A 16,434-nucleotide genomic window follows, 5' to 3' on the forward strand; every position below is an offset into this window, starting at 1 on the left:
ATCTCTAAGAGGGTCGGGCAGGAGACGTCTGAGTAGGAGACGCCTCCTGCATGTAGCTGCAATCCCAACACTTTAACCAACGTCACAAGCTGGGATCCAACATTGCGACCATTGGTAATCCTCAGCTTGCGCAGCTAGCCAACTACACCTCCCCCCACCCCCTTGACGCCGCTGCCTGTCAATCATGTGATAATCTATAATGGGTTCAAGGTGTACACCCTGGGTCCAGGGGGGCCCACACACCCTCCACCCATTTAGTTATACTCACCGCTCCGTCAGCCCGGCGCTGGCTGTATCACTGGGAAAATGGCTGCCGCTACTATTTTCCGGTTATTTTGTGCATGTACAACAGAGATGGTGCGGGCACCATGTTCCCGGAGACCTGCACATGTGCAGTAGAGTCTTGCACAATGCCAGAGTCTACTGCGCCGCCAGAGAGGAGGCGGGGGGGGGGGGGGGGGGGGGGGCGATCAGAGACTGGCCCACTCCTCTCTTAAAGCGGCAACATTTTGTACCTAACCTGTAATAAATCTGCCCAGCATTTGTGGACTACATGAAACAGCAGTCAGTATTGGTAGTTACATCAAGTACACATTATGGGGCTGATTCAATGAAGGGAGGAGCTGGCTGCGGGGGGACATGTCTGCGGCGGCAGGGGGGGAGGCACTGCAGGGAGAGAGGTGCCACCTCTCTCCCTGCAGCGCCTCGCCCCCGCAGACATGTCCCCCCCCGCAGCCAGCTCCTCCCGACAGATGCCTATCTGTGCTCTCCCCGCCGCCCGCAGCACCCACTTGTCTTCCCTCCTCAATCCCTCTTGTTTTCAAGTCAGATTGAGTTTGTCGGAAAAGGGGCCAAAACCTGTCGGATTTGACCCAGTTTCCGACAGAAGCACGTGGATGGGCGGCTATTCCGACGATCCATGTGTTTTCCGACAAGTCGGGAATTCCCGACTTGTCGGAAAAAATCAGCCCCTATTGAATAGGTCTTTCCGACAAGACGGCAGCTTCCGACAGTTATTGAATGCAGCCCTATATCTTTGTAACGACTAATTGTTGTATTCAATGCAACTATGATAGGTTGTATTGACACACTAGACAAAGTCTCCCCCGCTGTCCATCGGTGGCTGTATTTACAATGCACAGTGCCCACTGGGTCTTCCTTATAAACGGACATCAGAATTTATGATCTATAGTAACTACTGATTGTGTTATTATCCAGATAATGTAGAACATTTCTCTGCTGTGAATACAGTATACATACTGCAGATGATGAAGGTAAAATTGTCCTTTAGCAGATATATATACAGGGCATCCGGAAAGTATTCACAGAGCTTCTTTTTCCACATTTTGTTATGTTACAGCCTTATTCCAAACTGGAATACATTAATTCCCCCCCCCCCCCCCCCCCCCTCAAAATTCTACGCACAACACCCCATAATGACAACGTGGAAACAGTTTTGTTGAGATTGCAAATTTATTAAAAATACAAAACTAAGAAATCACATGTACATAAGTATTCACAGCCGTTGCTCAATACTTTGTTGATACACCTTTTGCAGCAATTACAGCCTCAAGTCTTTTTGAATGTGACGCCACAAGCTTGGCACACCTATCCTTGGGCAGTTTGGCCCATTCCTCTTTGCAGCACCTCTCAAGCTCCATCAGGTTGGATGGGAAGCGTCGGTGCACAGACATTTTCAGACCTCCCCAGAGATGTTCAATCGGATTCAAGTCTGGGCTCTGGCTGGGCCACTCAAGGACATTCACAGAGTTGTCCTGAAGCCACTCCTTTGGTATCTTGGCTGTGTGCTTAGGGTCGTTGTCCTGCTGAAAGATGAACTGTCGCGCCAGTCTGAGGTCAAGAGCGCTCTGGAGCAGGTTTTCATCCAGGATGTCTCTGTACATTGCTGCATTCATCTCATACTTGCCTACCTGACCCTCTCCATGAGGGAGAAATTGCTCTGTTCCTGGACTTTCCTGGTAATGTATGATTGCCATCACCTGTGGTGAGCTGGGTAATTGATAAGAAAGGTGTTTCACCACAGGTGATGGCAATCATACATTACCAGGAAAGTCCAGGAACAGAGCATTTTCTCCCTCATGGAGAGGGTCAGGTAGGCAAGTATGATTCATCTTTCCCTCTATCCTGAATAGTCTCCCAGGTCCTGTCACTAAAAAACATCCCCACCATGCTTCACAGTAGGGATGGTAATGGCCTGGTGATGAGCGGAGCCTGGTTTCCTCCAAACATGACGCCTGCAATTCACACCAAAGAGTTCAGTCTTTGTCTCATCACACCAGAGAATTTTGTTTCTCATGTCTGAGAGTCCTTCAGGTGCATTTTGGCAAACTCCAGACGGGATGCCATGTGCTTTTTACTAAAGAGTGGCTTCCACCTGGCCACTCTACCATACAGGCCTAATTGGTGGATTGCTGCAGAGATGGTTGTCCTTCTGGAAGGTTCTCCTCTCTCCACAGAGGAATGCTGTAGCTCTGACAGAGTGACCATTGGGTTCTTGGGTCACCTCCCTGACTAGGGCCCTTCTCCCCTGATCGCTCAGTTTAGACGGCCAGCTAGCTCTAGGAAGAGTCCTGGTATTGCCGAACCTCTTCCATTTACGGATGATGGAGGCCACTGTGCTCACGGAGACCTTCAAAAGCAGAAAATATTTTTCTGTACTCTTCCCCAGATTTGTACCTAGAGACAATCCTGTCTCGGAGGTCTACAGACAATTCCTTTGACTTCATGCATGGTTTATGCTCAGACAAGGCACTTTCAAGTGTGGGATCTTATATAGACAGGTGTGTGCCTTTCCAAATCATGTCCAATCAACTGAGTTTACCACAGGTGGACTCCAATTAAGCTGTAGGAACATCTCAAGGATGATCAGTGGAAACAGGATGCAGCTTCCTGGCAAAGTCTGTGAATACTTATGATTTCTTAGTTTTTTATTTTTAATAAATTTGCAGAAATCACCCCCAAAAATTTTTTCACGTTGTCATTATGGGGTATTGTGTGTAGAATTTTTTATTCCACTTTTGAATAAGGCTGTAACATAACAAAATGCGGGAAAAGTGAAGCGCTGTGAATACTTTCCGGATGCAGAGTGTGAGTGTGTGTGTGTGTGTATATATAATATATATATATCAAAATGCAATTATACCTAATTACTGCGCTGGTGCGGCAGCCCTCTAATTCGATCCTCCTGTTAGTGAGGACCATACAAAACAACACCTCCAGCAAATTGAGAGCACCCTCTGATTCAACCACTTTAACTGGTTACCAACTAAAAATTTACCAAATGTTTATGGCTTTACACAATTTATTAAAAGTATTGTCCAATCTAGACAGAGGTAACCCTTTTTCACAATTACAGATCACAATATATGTCAAATGTACAATAGTGTAGGGTTTCTTTTCTCTCTGTCTTCAACCCTCGAGGGGCGACCCCTGGCTAGCATTCTCCGGTCCCTGGGTTGCAGTTTCTGGGTTCTTCCAGGGCAAGGTGTATTCCTGCAATGACTGTTCCTCTTCCACACATTAATGATAAAAGACACAGAGGATTCAGGAACCTTCCTAACACCATTAATGCTTCTCACGCTCATACCTCCGATCAGGCAGCCTACGATGATCCCCCTAACTCAGCTCCTTCCAGCAAGCAAATGATCTAATCAGTGCCCCTCTACCCGTTACATAACATAACACGTGTCTGCTGCAGGAGCACACCACATCACTTGCGCAGGGGTGTCCAATCACTTTTGTCTACATAGTTGTAGTAATCACTCCATTTGCTGGGGTATATGAAACTTGCTGCAAAAAATAGAAGTTGGCAATATATTAATGATTAATAAACAATGGAAACATTTGATGTGTATTAATTGCCAAAGATAAAAGACTGAATGCAAGAGTGATTTTAAACTCTTTTATTCACTGCACACATTAGTGTAGCACTAACTAAGCAGAGAAATATTCCATCACAGCGACAAGTAACAAGCACCACAGTACAGGGTGATTCAAAGGTCGCAGTACACCCTTTTGTTTAAAAAAACGAAGGAAATGGGCAAACTGAATACTCCAGTAAGGTATGGGTGAGGTGGGCTATCTTTTAGGGTATGTACTGAACATGGGTGCCATCTTGAAATCGGCCATCTTGAATCTAAGTCAGTTTTTTTCAAATGGAAAGGGGGGTCGTGTAACATGTCAAACTACATCAGAATTTGCTGAAAAGTTTATTGCTGCAAACAGATTTGAAATAGCAGCTATGGTTCAAAAGTTACAACACTTTTTGTTGTTGCAGGTAACTGAAGAGCTTCGACAAAAGAGGAGAGAATTTAGGTCACTTTGATGTCAAACGTTGTGTGCTGCGTTGTGGACTCTTCACGAAGGATGCCAAAACCATTGTTGAGGTGGTCTCGTCAGCAGCACTTTTTGGACGACCACTCCGTGACTTGTCAGCCACAGTCCCAGTTTCTCGGAATTTGGAAATTAGGCACCTGACAGTGTTATGTGAAATTAGAGGTCTTTCTGGGTGCTGGTTGTTAAAATCTGCAGCTATGACACGGAAACTTCGTTCCCCAGTGAGGATTCATTAGCAAAGTGATTGACAGGAAGCATTTGGGAGCTGTAACGGGCAATGGCGTCAAAAACAACCGCTTTTGGGGCGTGTCAGCCTACAACTGCAATCCTGTACACAGAAAACATGGCACCATGGGCAGTACGGATGGTGTAATGGTTAGCATTACTGCCTCACAGCATTGAGGTCACGAGTTTCATTCCCATCATGGCCCCATCCGTGTGGAGTTTGTATATTATCAGCATCATATTCTCATTCTGCATTGTTGCTGCAAATTCAATACTGTACATCTCTGAATAAGGCACATAGAGTGTAAGCTCACTAGGGCAGGGGCTGCTGTGAATGACAGAATCATTCTCTGTAAAGTGCAGCGGCATATGTGTGTATTATTTAATAAATATATTATTCTCTATGGTTAGAAAGTAGTCTGAAGAAGGAGGTATTTTCTCTTCAGATATCCATACTGAAATACTAGAAATACGGACGTTATGTTTAAACCTCACAGCTAAATGTTCTATGAGCAGAGCAAGAATTAGAGGGCAAATGGGGCGGCCTTGTCTCGCGCCTTTCTTGAGAGACTATGGTGGAAGGTGGCGTCTCGGAATGCCGAATGCAGACATCCGGTCAACGGTTGCCTATCACAGCATTACAGGGACTATAACGGAATTATGCTGTTCATAAAACTGAAAGCACGCCTACAGAAGCAGAGAACACCGGACGTATACTAAGACATAAGGAAATAACAGGCACTCCGTTGGTTGTGCATGCCAGGCAGAGGATTTGTGCAAAGCCCAGGATTTTGCTTCCTACGACCACCCTCACATGGGTTTCATATTACTGTATCTCGTTGCTTACATGGTTCCTTTTTTTTCATGTATAGTAAGATCTGCAAATAGCAAAAGAAACAAGTAAATTGGCGCAGGATGAAGGTACAATGAAAACATTGGGTAAAAGCCACCAGCTAGTACACACATTCCAAAACTTTGCAGAATGTTGCACAGTTAAAACCCCTTTCAACACGCGCAGTAACCCAGATTATTGCTGGGTTAACCCAGGTCGAGGCTCGGAGTGAAAGGGTCTCTGAATTATTTCTTTTTGGTATGAAAGGGGTATTGATCTCCAGAATATGTACTGCTACAATGAGATATGAACCCACAACATATCAATAAATATGTACCAATTTTCTGGGCAGTTATAAAAGTTTCTGCCTTAGGTGGTCATTCCGAGTTGATCGCTAGCGGCCGTTGTTCGCAGCGTAGCGTTCAGGCCAAAAATCGGCATTTCTGCGCATGCGCATGGTACGCAGTGCGCACGCGCAAAGTACTTTCACACAAGGTTGAGCGACGCTTTTCAGTCGCACTGCTGTTTGGTGAGTGATTGACAGGAAAGGGGCGTTTCCGGGAGTGTGCTAAAAATGCAGGCGTGTCAGGTCAAAACGCAGGCGTGCCTAGGGAAAAGGGGAAGTGGCTGGCCGAACGCAGGGCGTGTTTGTGACGTCAAAGCAGAAACTAAACTGACTGAAATGATCGCAAGGAAGGAGTAGGTCTGGAGCTACTCGGAACCGGCATGAAAATATTTCCGAGCAGTTCTGCTAACCTTTCGGTCGCTATTCTGCTATGCTAAGATACACTCCCAGTAGGCGGCGGCTTAGCGTGTGCAATGCTGCTAAAAGCAGCTAGCGAGCGAACAACTCGGAATGAGGGCCTTAGTGCTGAGGATGAGCGGGACTTGTCATGTACATGTATCTCAAAAGTGCCAAGAGGACGAGTCACATTTGCTCAGATAAGTACCTACAAGTCTATTGATGACACTTACTGTGCTGTTGAGCGATGATGTAAAAGCACCAGCTACTACACATAGGAACCTCAGAAGAGCCAGGTGATGTGAGAGGGCACTAAAGGTGGCTTATCTACCCCATCCTGGCACCCAGATAACCAGGTGCACCCCCGTTTAACAGAAGGAAGTCCCTCTTTCAAGTGCTGTGAAGCTATTAGGGGGTAATTCAGACCTGATCGCAGCAGCAAATTTGTTAGCAGTTGGGCAAAACCATGTGCACTGCAGGTGTGGCAGATGTAACATGTGCAGAGAGAGTTAGATTTGGATGGGTTAAACTGTTTCTGTGCAGGGTAAATACTGGCTGCTTTATTTTTACACTGCAATTTAGATTTCAGTTTGAACACACCACACCCAAATCTAACTCTCGCTGCACATGTTACATCTGCCCCACCTGCAGTGCGCATGGTTTTGCTGCTGCGATCAACTCTGAATTATCCCCATTGTCACTAGGCAATAACATATACAATAACACCCTGTACTAGTGAAAATACTACAAAGTCTAATGACAGGGAAAGAGGGGACAGGTCTCGCCCCGTCCTGCCTCCTCTGTGCTCAGCAGTGCCCTCATTAAACGATGCTGTTGTCCATCATTTTTTTAAAGTGTTACCCCATATTATTTCAACACATTTTATGCATTTAATTAAAAGACCTGCACAATAGTAACAACTTATAAAGAAACATTAGCGTTTATTTAGGTGTACAATTCTGCACTTTGTTGTTTTAGAAAGGTGTATTGATGAGTAAGGAAGGTATAGCCAAAAAGTATGGAACGGAACCCACCGATTCCCAGGACTCCTCGCCGGAGCTTAGTGCCAGTGGGCAAAATGTTTTTTTTTTTGGTTTTTTTACTTGGGGCTCTTTGCTATGGAGGACAAGTAGGACTCGTCACCCCTAACAAGGGGGTTAAACCTGAGTAATGTATTCTGCAGACAAGAACAAGTCATACATGTGGTAAGAAGGAGGGAGATATGCAGTACATACCGACACAAGAGCTGCCACAGGCAAGACTACAGCCGGGATAATCCACCACTGAAAATGTTCATGACGTCCTGTTGAAGCAATAAATTATATAAGTCTTAGTAAATTTAGCTATAAACCATAAATAATTTCTAAAACCCAACAGTACACCACATATACACAATGTACCACAGACATGCAATACACCAGTAGCGTGCGGTGGCCGGGTGCAGCAGAGCCTTTTCACTGCATATCTCTGCAATACAGTGATTAGTGTATACCAGTGGTTCAAAACTGGGTGCCTCAAGTTGGTGGAACAATTCAAATTATTAATGGTCAACGTAATGGGCACAACCAATGCTTGTGGCTGACAATGGGGGTTATTCTGAGTTGATCGCAGCAGCAAGTTTGTTTGCAATTGGGCAAAACCATGTGCACTGCAGGGGGGCAGATGTAACATGTGCAGAGAGAGAGTTAGATTTGGGTGGGTTATTTCGTTTCTGTGCAGGGTAAATACTGGCTGCTTTATTTTTACACTGCAATTTAGATTTCAGTTTGAATACACCCCACCCAAATCTAACTCTCTCTGCACATGTTATATCTGTCCCCCCTGCAGTGCACATGGGTTTGCCCAACTGCTAACAAATTTGCTGCTGTGATCAACTCAGAATTAGGCCCAATATGTGGACAAACAGAAGCAAATTCTATCCCTCACCACATAAATGAACCTAAGGTATAAACGCCATTTTTTAAATTAATTTCTAAATAAGAAGCTTTTGGCCTAGGGGTGCCGCAAAATAAATTCTGATACACTAGGGCGCCATGATTCAAATAAAGTTTGGGAACCACTGGTGTGTACATTGATATTTACAGAAGACAGAGGGCTCTCCACTTTGGGGAAGAAGCAGAATATAAGTGCTGGAGCTCCCCCTACTGGCAAATAAGGATAAGTCACAGAGTGGTTCTGTGGCTACCTGAAAACACAACTGACAGCTTTTATATTACATACAGATCTCCAAGGTGACAGCTAAGATCCTAAGGCACAAAAGAATCCCATTTTGTGAAATAGAATTCATCAAGCTGCAGAAAATATATATATATATATATATATATATATATATATATATACACACACATATACATACACACAAATCTGCAGTATTTAAACTATTTCATTGGTTAAAATATGTTGGGATAGGACTTGGAGGTATAATTCAGACATGATCGCGGTTGTGTGAAAATCGCACAGCGGCGATTATCGAATGACTGCACATGTTATATCCGTTTCCCCTGCACTGCACATGGTTTTGCCCATTAGCTAACAAATTTGCTGCTGCGATCAGGTCTGAATTACCCCCAGTAGGTCTACCAGACATAAATTAGGTTGTCAGGGTCAAGTAGTTGACATGTAAAAAGATAGACCGTTCAAACGTCAACAGGGTCAAAAAGGTTGACGTGACAATGGTCAACACAAACATGGTAGACACTTTTTTTTTTCTCTCTTTTTGACAACTTTTTCATACTTTACCGTCCACGCGGACTAAGATTGGGAATAGTAACCTTGCCCGAAGCATGACGGGAGAAGCGAGCCATGCGAGGGGACGTGGTACAGTAATGGGGCTGGTTTGTGGCAGAAAAGTGACAACCCCCCCCCCCCCACCCCACCCCCAAAAAAGTGTCTGCCTTTTTTGTGTTGACCATTCACATCTCGATCTTTTGACCCTGTCAACATAATCCATGTCGGCCATTAGTGGCCGGCCGACCTATTGACTGTAGACCTTTTTAGTGCAGATCTAATAATCCACACTGAAGGGGATGGTGGGCCCCAAAGACATGTGTAGAAGGCCCCAATATTTCCAATGCTGGCTCTTAAGGCACATGGGGAGAGAACCCTAAGACTGACGAGGGTAGCAGTTGATTTACCGACAGACACAATATTGACGGCTATTGACTGACAATCGAAATACCGACATTTGTTATGCTGACATGTTCAAAATGCCGACATAGAATACGGACATTTGAAATGCTGACATGCCAAAATGTCGACATGTCGGTATTTCGACTGTAGGCCCATGGCTGTCGGTATTGTGTCCGTCGGTAAATCATACTGAACCCACTAACAGAACTCCCCATAAATAGTAGCCAGAATGATGTGCCTAGTGGAGAGGAGACTTGTCTTAGGTGCACAGCAAACCAGGCAGTATTGTGGGACGGTAACATATCTTCTATTGAGAATATCGATGTCACCTACCTGGGTCTCAGGATTTTTATGCAGCTTGTAACAGAAGAGAAATCACACAGATCTCAGTTATTGACACACATGCCACATACAGCACTCACAGTACAGTGATATACATATAATATACAATGTTACATGACAGAACTCATAGCCCATCATTGCAAACATGTATATATAGTACCACTTATTTATTCCCTCCTCTCACCAGAACAAGTTACCAGTTATGCACTGCTTATAGGAGTAAACCCTTAGACCTTCAGGTCTCATGTTGAATATCTAGTTTTACTTTTCTTTTATTAAATTCAACAATTGTTATTAAAAGATTTAAATGAAACAAACAACATAAAACCTAAGAATATAGCAACAACAACAAAAAACATGGCACCATGATGACACAGATCTAGCTGTTAGCTGTGATGGTGGCCAACTAAAGGTCTATCCTATGCAATGACTGGACCGCCAAGGGCGCATGTGGGTGCCAGGATTGACCAGGTAATCAGGGCCCATTACTAGAATACAGCTATACACCAAACAAAATGTATAAAAGTGCCAGTCCTGTCCATAAAGGCACCAGACCAGGCTGTGTTTCTACTACCAGCCATGGTCCAGCAGATATCTGATTTACCCTTTTTGTGAGGACAGGGGTAAGAAGCAATTGCCCATTCCCAGTCTCAGGTTGCCCTAGATGATCCTCTTACTGATGACCCAGAGTGTGTGCCATTATCCTGTAGCTTAAGGACCGTCATAACAGAGACGCCTTGCAGTGGCCTGGTGTTCTGCCATACAGCATATATGCAACAGATCTCTGCATTGCTATAATCATGTGAAATGCAAGTCTCTTTATGCTGACCCTTTCGCAGAGAGCTGGAGGAAGTGTATGCCATTTTTCCAAGTCTGGATTAACCTCTCCCTTTCATGCACCTGTGAAGGGCTTATAAACGGATCTGAGCAACTTCCATTCTGTTTGTTAAATTCTTGTGGGGCATGGATGGGATCAGCTGTTGGAAGATATACGGATCCTTGTAGTGCCATATTGGAGGATTTTGGAGTACTTCCAGGTAAATTAGCTCTCAATTTAGAAATACAGAAATATATGACGCAGACTGGGTGCTATATCATCATGTGGCATAGGGACTACCAGACCAGGAAAATCAATGCCATGGCTTGCCATATATTTGCAAATGTATAGAATGGAGATCTCTGCATTGCTATTATCAGGTGGAATGTAAGTCTCTGACCTACTTGTAGTGTGCTGGGGGGATTCTTTGCTCTTTTGCATAGTCTATATTTACCCCTTCCTTTCATGCACCTGTGATGTGCTTATAAACTGATTTTACCAACTTAAATTCTCTTTGATTCACTTACCCCTGGCTGGGATGGTATAAGTCATGTTGTCTGTACTGACAATGTTAGAGACAGTCACTCGGTATAGGCCAGTGGCGTGCTTTGGCATGCTGAGTGTCTTGTTATGGTCGCTAAGCCAGTGCCCCAGGGGTAGGTCTTCTCCCTCCTTGGTCCAAAAGACGAATACTGGAGGGTCCCCAGTATATAGAACGCTTAGCGTTGCGTTCTCTACCAAATCACCAGAGCTGTAGGTTATGTCGGTGATAGTGACTGGAGCTGGTGAGAGAGGACGGGCAGAGGTCAGAGATCAAAATACAACATCATACATATGGGTGACAAATAACAATGAGTGCAGCAGAGTGTACACTACATTCTGACGACATGATGTAAGACTGCAAATAACATTACATTAAATCTACACTGTAGTGACAAAAGTCATGGGATAGCAGTGTGTGAAAGTAATGGTAGGTGCGCCACTGTACTGCGATGTCTTGGCACTGGCCAGACTTGCATCAGTTGTAATCTACAAATCACACCGGCTGGGTTGTTCACGGCAAGGAGACGTGAATTATGGGGCATGATAGTGGGTGCCCGACGGATGGGACAATCCATTTCCAAAGTTGTGTGGACATCCAACATTCTTCGATCTACGGTGTCATATGTACCGGGAATACCTCATGGAAGGTATTACCACCCACCATGGACAGCGTAGTGGCCAAACACGGGTGCTTAATGGTTGTGACCAGCGGCATCGGTCCAGAATTATAAGACAAGCGACACTGGCTGAAATCACATCCACATTCAGTGCAGGACGTACTAGACGCATATCCAGGGTTCTTTTATTCCATGGGATATGAGAGCAGAAGACCCACCAGAGTGCTTTTGTTAACACTAAAACACCGGACACACCTTTGCTAATTAGACACTATAGGACTAGCAACATGAGTCGCGGTTCCAGTTGTTTTGGACTGGTGGTAGGGTTTGGGTGTGGGCGCAGACCCATGAGATTATGGACCCCAGCTGTCAACAATTCACCGTGCAAGATTATGGTGGTTGCATAATGGTTTGGGATGTGTTCATGTGGCATAGGTTGGGTTCCGCTGGTTCGCCTGAACACGTCATTGACTGGTAATCGTTATGTTGCAGTGCTTGGTGACCATTTGCAGCCATTAATGGACTTCATGTACCCCCACAACAATGGAATATTCCAGTAGGATAATGCATGTAACTATGGTTAGATGACAGACTGCGTTCCTTATGAGTAGACGTGTAGACTGTTAGTCTGCAGCTTGGGAATGACAGGGGAATCCTCTACCACTGAAGGAAAGAGTTATGCAATGGATGTGGGGTTCTAGCGCACGACTTACTACAGTATTCAAAGTAGAATGACAATTGATGTAATAAAATAAACAATTTATTTATTAAGGAAAAATAACAACAACAGTAAAGACCAATTGTGTCTTAATTCAGATTCTAAAACAATTAATATGGCTAATACTGGCATACACAAGTAGGGGTAGGGGAAAAAGAGAAGAGAGTGTGTAAGGCCCTTAAGAATCATCTTTGCAAAATCGCTTCAGTTCACCCCAAAAGCACTCATGCACCAGGATTCTCATCTCTCATAATTCCGCTGGACTGAAGTTGAGGCAAATTTTAACTTACCCCAGCTTTTACACCTTACCATAAGCTCAACAAAACTGGCTAGTACCATACGTACGTTGCGCCACTCTTCCCCCCTCTTCGCTTTCTGGCCGTCTCACTACAGATGTGTGCCCCTGATTTAAACCTGAAAGTGCTTGCTATAAGCAAAGAGAATTTCAGTTTTTTTAACAGGTATATAATTTTCTTCTGTATGCTAGTTGTCTGCTAGAGAGCTAGATTTGGTAAGTGTCTGAAATGTGCCCCAAAAATGGTCTAAACGCTTTACAGTCTTCCAGCTAGTGGCAGGAGATTTATAAATCAAGCAGGACACCCGTGTTTTGGGTAAAGCCTGGATAGAGAGACACGAGGGAGCAGATTTGAACAAGACATAACTCCAGGGTGATTGATTTGTTCTCCAGGATGATTGATTTGTTCATATGTCACAGACAGGCATTTTGACAAATAAATAAAAAAATAAGTTTGGTATAGTGATGCTGTGCGGCTGCCGGAGAAAGAAAGAGACAGAAAAGGAGGAGTAAGAGTGACTGAGGCACCAATTAGGCATTGTGATCCGAGCACCTGTGAATGTGTTTGCGTGAACAGGAGTTGGGAGAGGAGAGGTGTGTGTCTGAAAAAAAAAAGTGCTGCATGTGTGAGATGAACGGAGGAAGGAGAAAGGGGTAGAGAGAGCAGTGCCCTGTTAAGGGAAGACAAGAAAGTGGAGAAGGTACACAGCAGAGAGGGTGATGACAGGCTGGGACTTGTAGTTTGTTAGCTAGTGATTCAGTGACAGAGTGGAGACTCTCCATTACAGCCATACTGATTGGCCTGCACCTGAGGGAATGCAGCCTCCTGACTGGTCATCCGGTTTGATGGAAGAGTTGCAGTCCTTCACTGCACACAACTGCCTCAATTGTATGTTCCGGACACAACCTGTTCTTAATCAGCACTGCAATGTTCCTTATATTTGTGGAAAGGGAGTTTCAGATTATTTGCTAGCCAATGGTAGAAAAGGTCTCCAACCTGCACACAGAAATCCCTTACTAACTCGGGCTACCGGTGGAGAACAGGCCCATTTATCAAAGTAAATGGGTATATTACAGTATTGTCTCCCCTACACGGATTATAAAATATTTAATTACTGCAATAAATATACATAGTGCACTGGAGAATTATACTGTTTGCTAAATGCTTTAATATGTGTTAGTTATGTCAGCGCAATGAAGAAAGTATGGGGGGTAATTCAGATCTGATCGCAGAGGTGCCAAATTTAGCACACCTGCGATATAATTTACTCTGACACGCGGGGGGACACCCAGCAAGGTGGAATAGCCCTAACCTCCCCCATCCCACCGCACAGGTGCAAAAGTATTGCACGTCCCGGCTGTGTGTGACGTCGCGCAGCCGCCGCGGCCTGCCCCCCAACTGTCCGGACACGCCACCGTTGTCCGGACCGTGCCCCGCCAACTGCGTTCTAATACCGTTGGCATGCCCCCTCCCGCCCCGCCTCTGTCTGTCAATCTTCTTGCGATCGCCGGTGTGATGGGATTTTTCGCACCATCCCGTCGCTGCGGACCATCGCCCCTGCGCATTGCGGTGCATACGCACAGCAGTGACCAGGTCTAAATCGGCTCCATGGTTTTGCCCATTAGCTAACAAATTTGCTGCTGCGATCAGATCTGAATTAGGCCCTATGTTCTGAATCCATTCCTGTTAATCTAGCGCAAACAATTCCTCAAATTCCAGGTTGAGGAATAAATCTAGTTCTTCTTCCTTGCAAAGCCCTGTCTGCATTTATTTGTGTCTGTCTGGGGAATCCTTGCCTTTCTGCAAGGGGTGGTACTATGAAGAGCGGCTGCTGAAGAAGGACTGTTGGTGCCTTGTCTCATCAACGTAACGGATCTGAATCCAAAAATCAATGAAACATGTGCTGACTACTAAGACTCTACATCAATGTACACTGATAAATGACACACCTATAAGATTGCAGCGAACAAGCTCCACACATCTTTTGTTCCATTCCTTGTCCGTGAACCATAAGGCGTAATCCCCGGCGTCACTGTACTGTAAATTCTTGATGATGACACATCCATGTGTCTTATCCACGACAGTCCTTTCCTTGTATTTACCATAGATCTCAGGAGATCTCAGGCCTGTGCAATCATATATAAGAACGATTGATACAAACACATGATCCAGGAGGTATTCACCGTCTACATCGCAGATCAGATTGCAGATTGTCAGGTCATCCGATAGAGCTACATAGCGCGTTTCTGTGGAGTTGGATCCGCATTGTGTAAATACACCAAACAGTAGAGCTGTAGAACAGAACAGAAGTACACTATTACAAGTCGGTTACAGAAAAAGGAGACTTATGGTAAAACTTACCATGGTTAAATCTTTTTCTGCTAGGTACACTGGATTCCATAGGGAATAACATCGGGGGTGTAGAGTTGGCTCTTGATCCGAGGCACCAACAGGCTAAAAGCTTTGGCTGTTTCCAGGATGCACTGCACCGCCTCCTCTATAACCCAGCCTGCAGGCACTGGAGCTCAGTTTTGTTAACCAGTCCAATGCAGTAGCAGGTAAGAGAGACGATAGTAGTCAGCCACATAGAACCACGTTCTCAGGACAGGCTAATGCCATACAAACCCAAAGAAGCTAAGTGCGTCAGGGCGTGCGCCCTGTGGAATTCAGTGTACCTCGCAGAAAGAGGTTTAACCATGGTAAGTTTTACCATAAATCTCCTTTTCTGCAGCGGGGTACACTGGTATTCCACAGGGAATAACATCGGGGATATCCTAAAGCAGTTCCTAATGGGAGGGGACGCACTGTAGCGGGCACAAGAACCCGGCGTCCAAAGGAAGCATCCTGGGAGGCGGAAGAATCAAAGGCATAGAACCTGATAAAAGTGTTCACTGAGGACCACATAGCCACCTTGCACAATTGTTCAGTGGACGCGCCACCCAAGAAGGTCCAACAGACAGAGTAGAATGGGCCTTGATAGCAGAAGGAGCTGGGAGACCAGCCTGCGCATAAGCTTGTGAAATCACCATTCTAATCCATCTGGCCAAGGTTTGCTTGTTCGCAAACCAGCCACGTTTGTGAAAACCAAACAGTACGAAGAGGAAATCAGACCTCCTGAGGGAGGCAGTCCTCTCCACATATATACGGAGAGCCTGTACCAAGGGGGGTCATTCCGAGTTGATCGTAGCTGTGCTAAATTTAGCACAGCTACGATCAGGCACTCAGACATGCGGGGGGAGGGGACGCCCAGCACAGGGCTAGTCCACCCCGCATGTCAGTGCCGGCCCATCCGCGCAGAAATGCAAAAGTATCGCACTGCGTGTGTTATGATTCCCGTACTCCAGACCAGAGGAGATCTTATGGCAGAGGTCTGAGTACTGGAAAGATATACTGGTTGTGGGAGCAGGAGAGCCTAGTAACCCCTGGCGCCCTAACTCCGTTGTCTCGCCCGTGTTATCAGAAATCCCCTGCGAGACTATGGTTGCTTGAGCCCATGGCAGCCGCGTTTGAAGGGCGGATTATGTCTGCCCAACTCCGATGCCCCCTCAGGTCTTAATGGGAGACAAAGGGAAATCCGAGACAGGGTGATAACAAGGGGCCCTCTGACTAAGCATCCAGGCCAGGGGTTACAAGCTAACTAACTTAAACCAAACAGTATGTGCGGACTAACCGCCAGGGAAAAGGACAACCAAGGATCCACTGATCCGTTACTCCTATCCAGCACCGCTGGATACCAGAGTGGATCAGGGGGAGCGGAATCCTCCGCAAAAGCTCCAGAACACAAAGATACAAAATAATAAACAGTAAGCGGTCAAGC

The 16,434-nt window shown here is 45.4% G+C and overlaps 1 protein-coding gene across 1 annotated transcript in view; it reads right to left on the reverse strand.

The window, feature by feature from the left end:
- Nucleotides 1-3,908: 3,908 nt before the first annotated feature.
- The window catches only part of LOC134981201 (uncharacterized), a 38,530-nt gene continuing 26,004 nt past the window's right edge, over nucleotides 3,909-16,434 (reverse strand). The window contains exons 2-5 of the mRNA XM_063948452.1: nucleotides 14,567-14,908; nucleotides 10,971-11,225; nucleotides 7,391-7,458; nucleotides 3,909-5,459 (exon numbers count right to left, since the gene is read on the reverse strand). Coding sequence (XP_063804522.1) covers nucleotides 5,403-5,459; nucleotides 7,391-7,458; nucleotides 10,971-11,225; nucleotides 14,567-14,908 — 722 coding nt within the window. The 3' untranslated portion in view covers nucleotides 3,909-5,402. The remainder of the gene's footprint in view (nucleotides 5,460-7,390; nucleotides 7,459-10,970; nucleotides 11,226-14,566; nucleotides 14,909-16,434) is intronic.

This window comes from Pseudophryne corroboree, chromosome 12 (assembly GCF_028390025.1).
Source record: "Pseudophryne corroboree isolate aPseCor3 chromosome 12, aPseCor3.hap2, whole genome shotgun sequence".
In the NCBI taxonomy this organism is placed as follows: Eukaryota; Metazoa; Chordata; class Amphibia; order Anura; family Myobatrachidae; genus Pseudophryne; species Pseudophryne corroboree.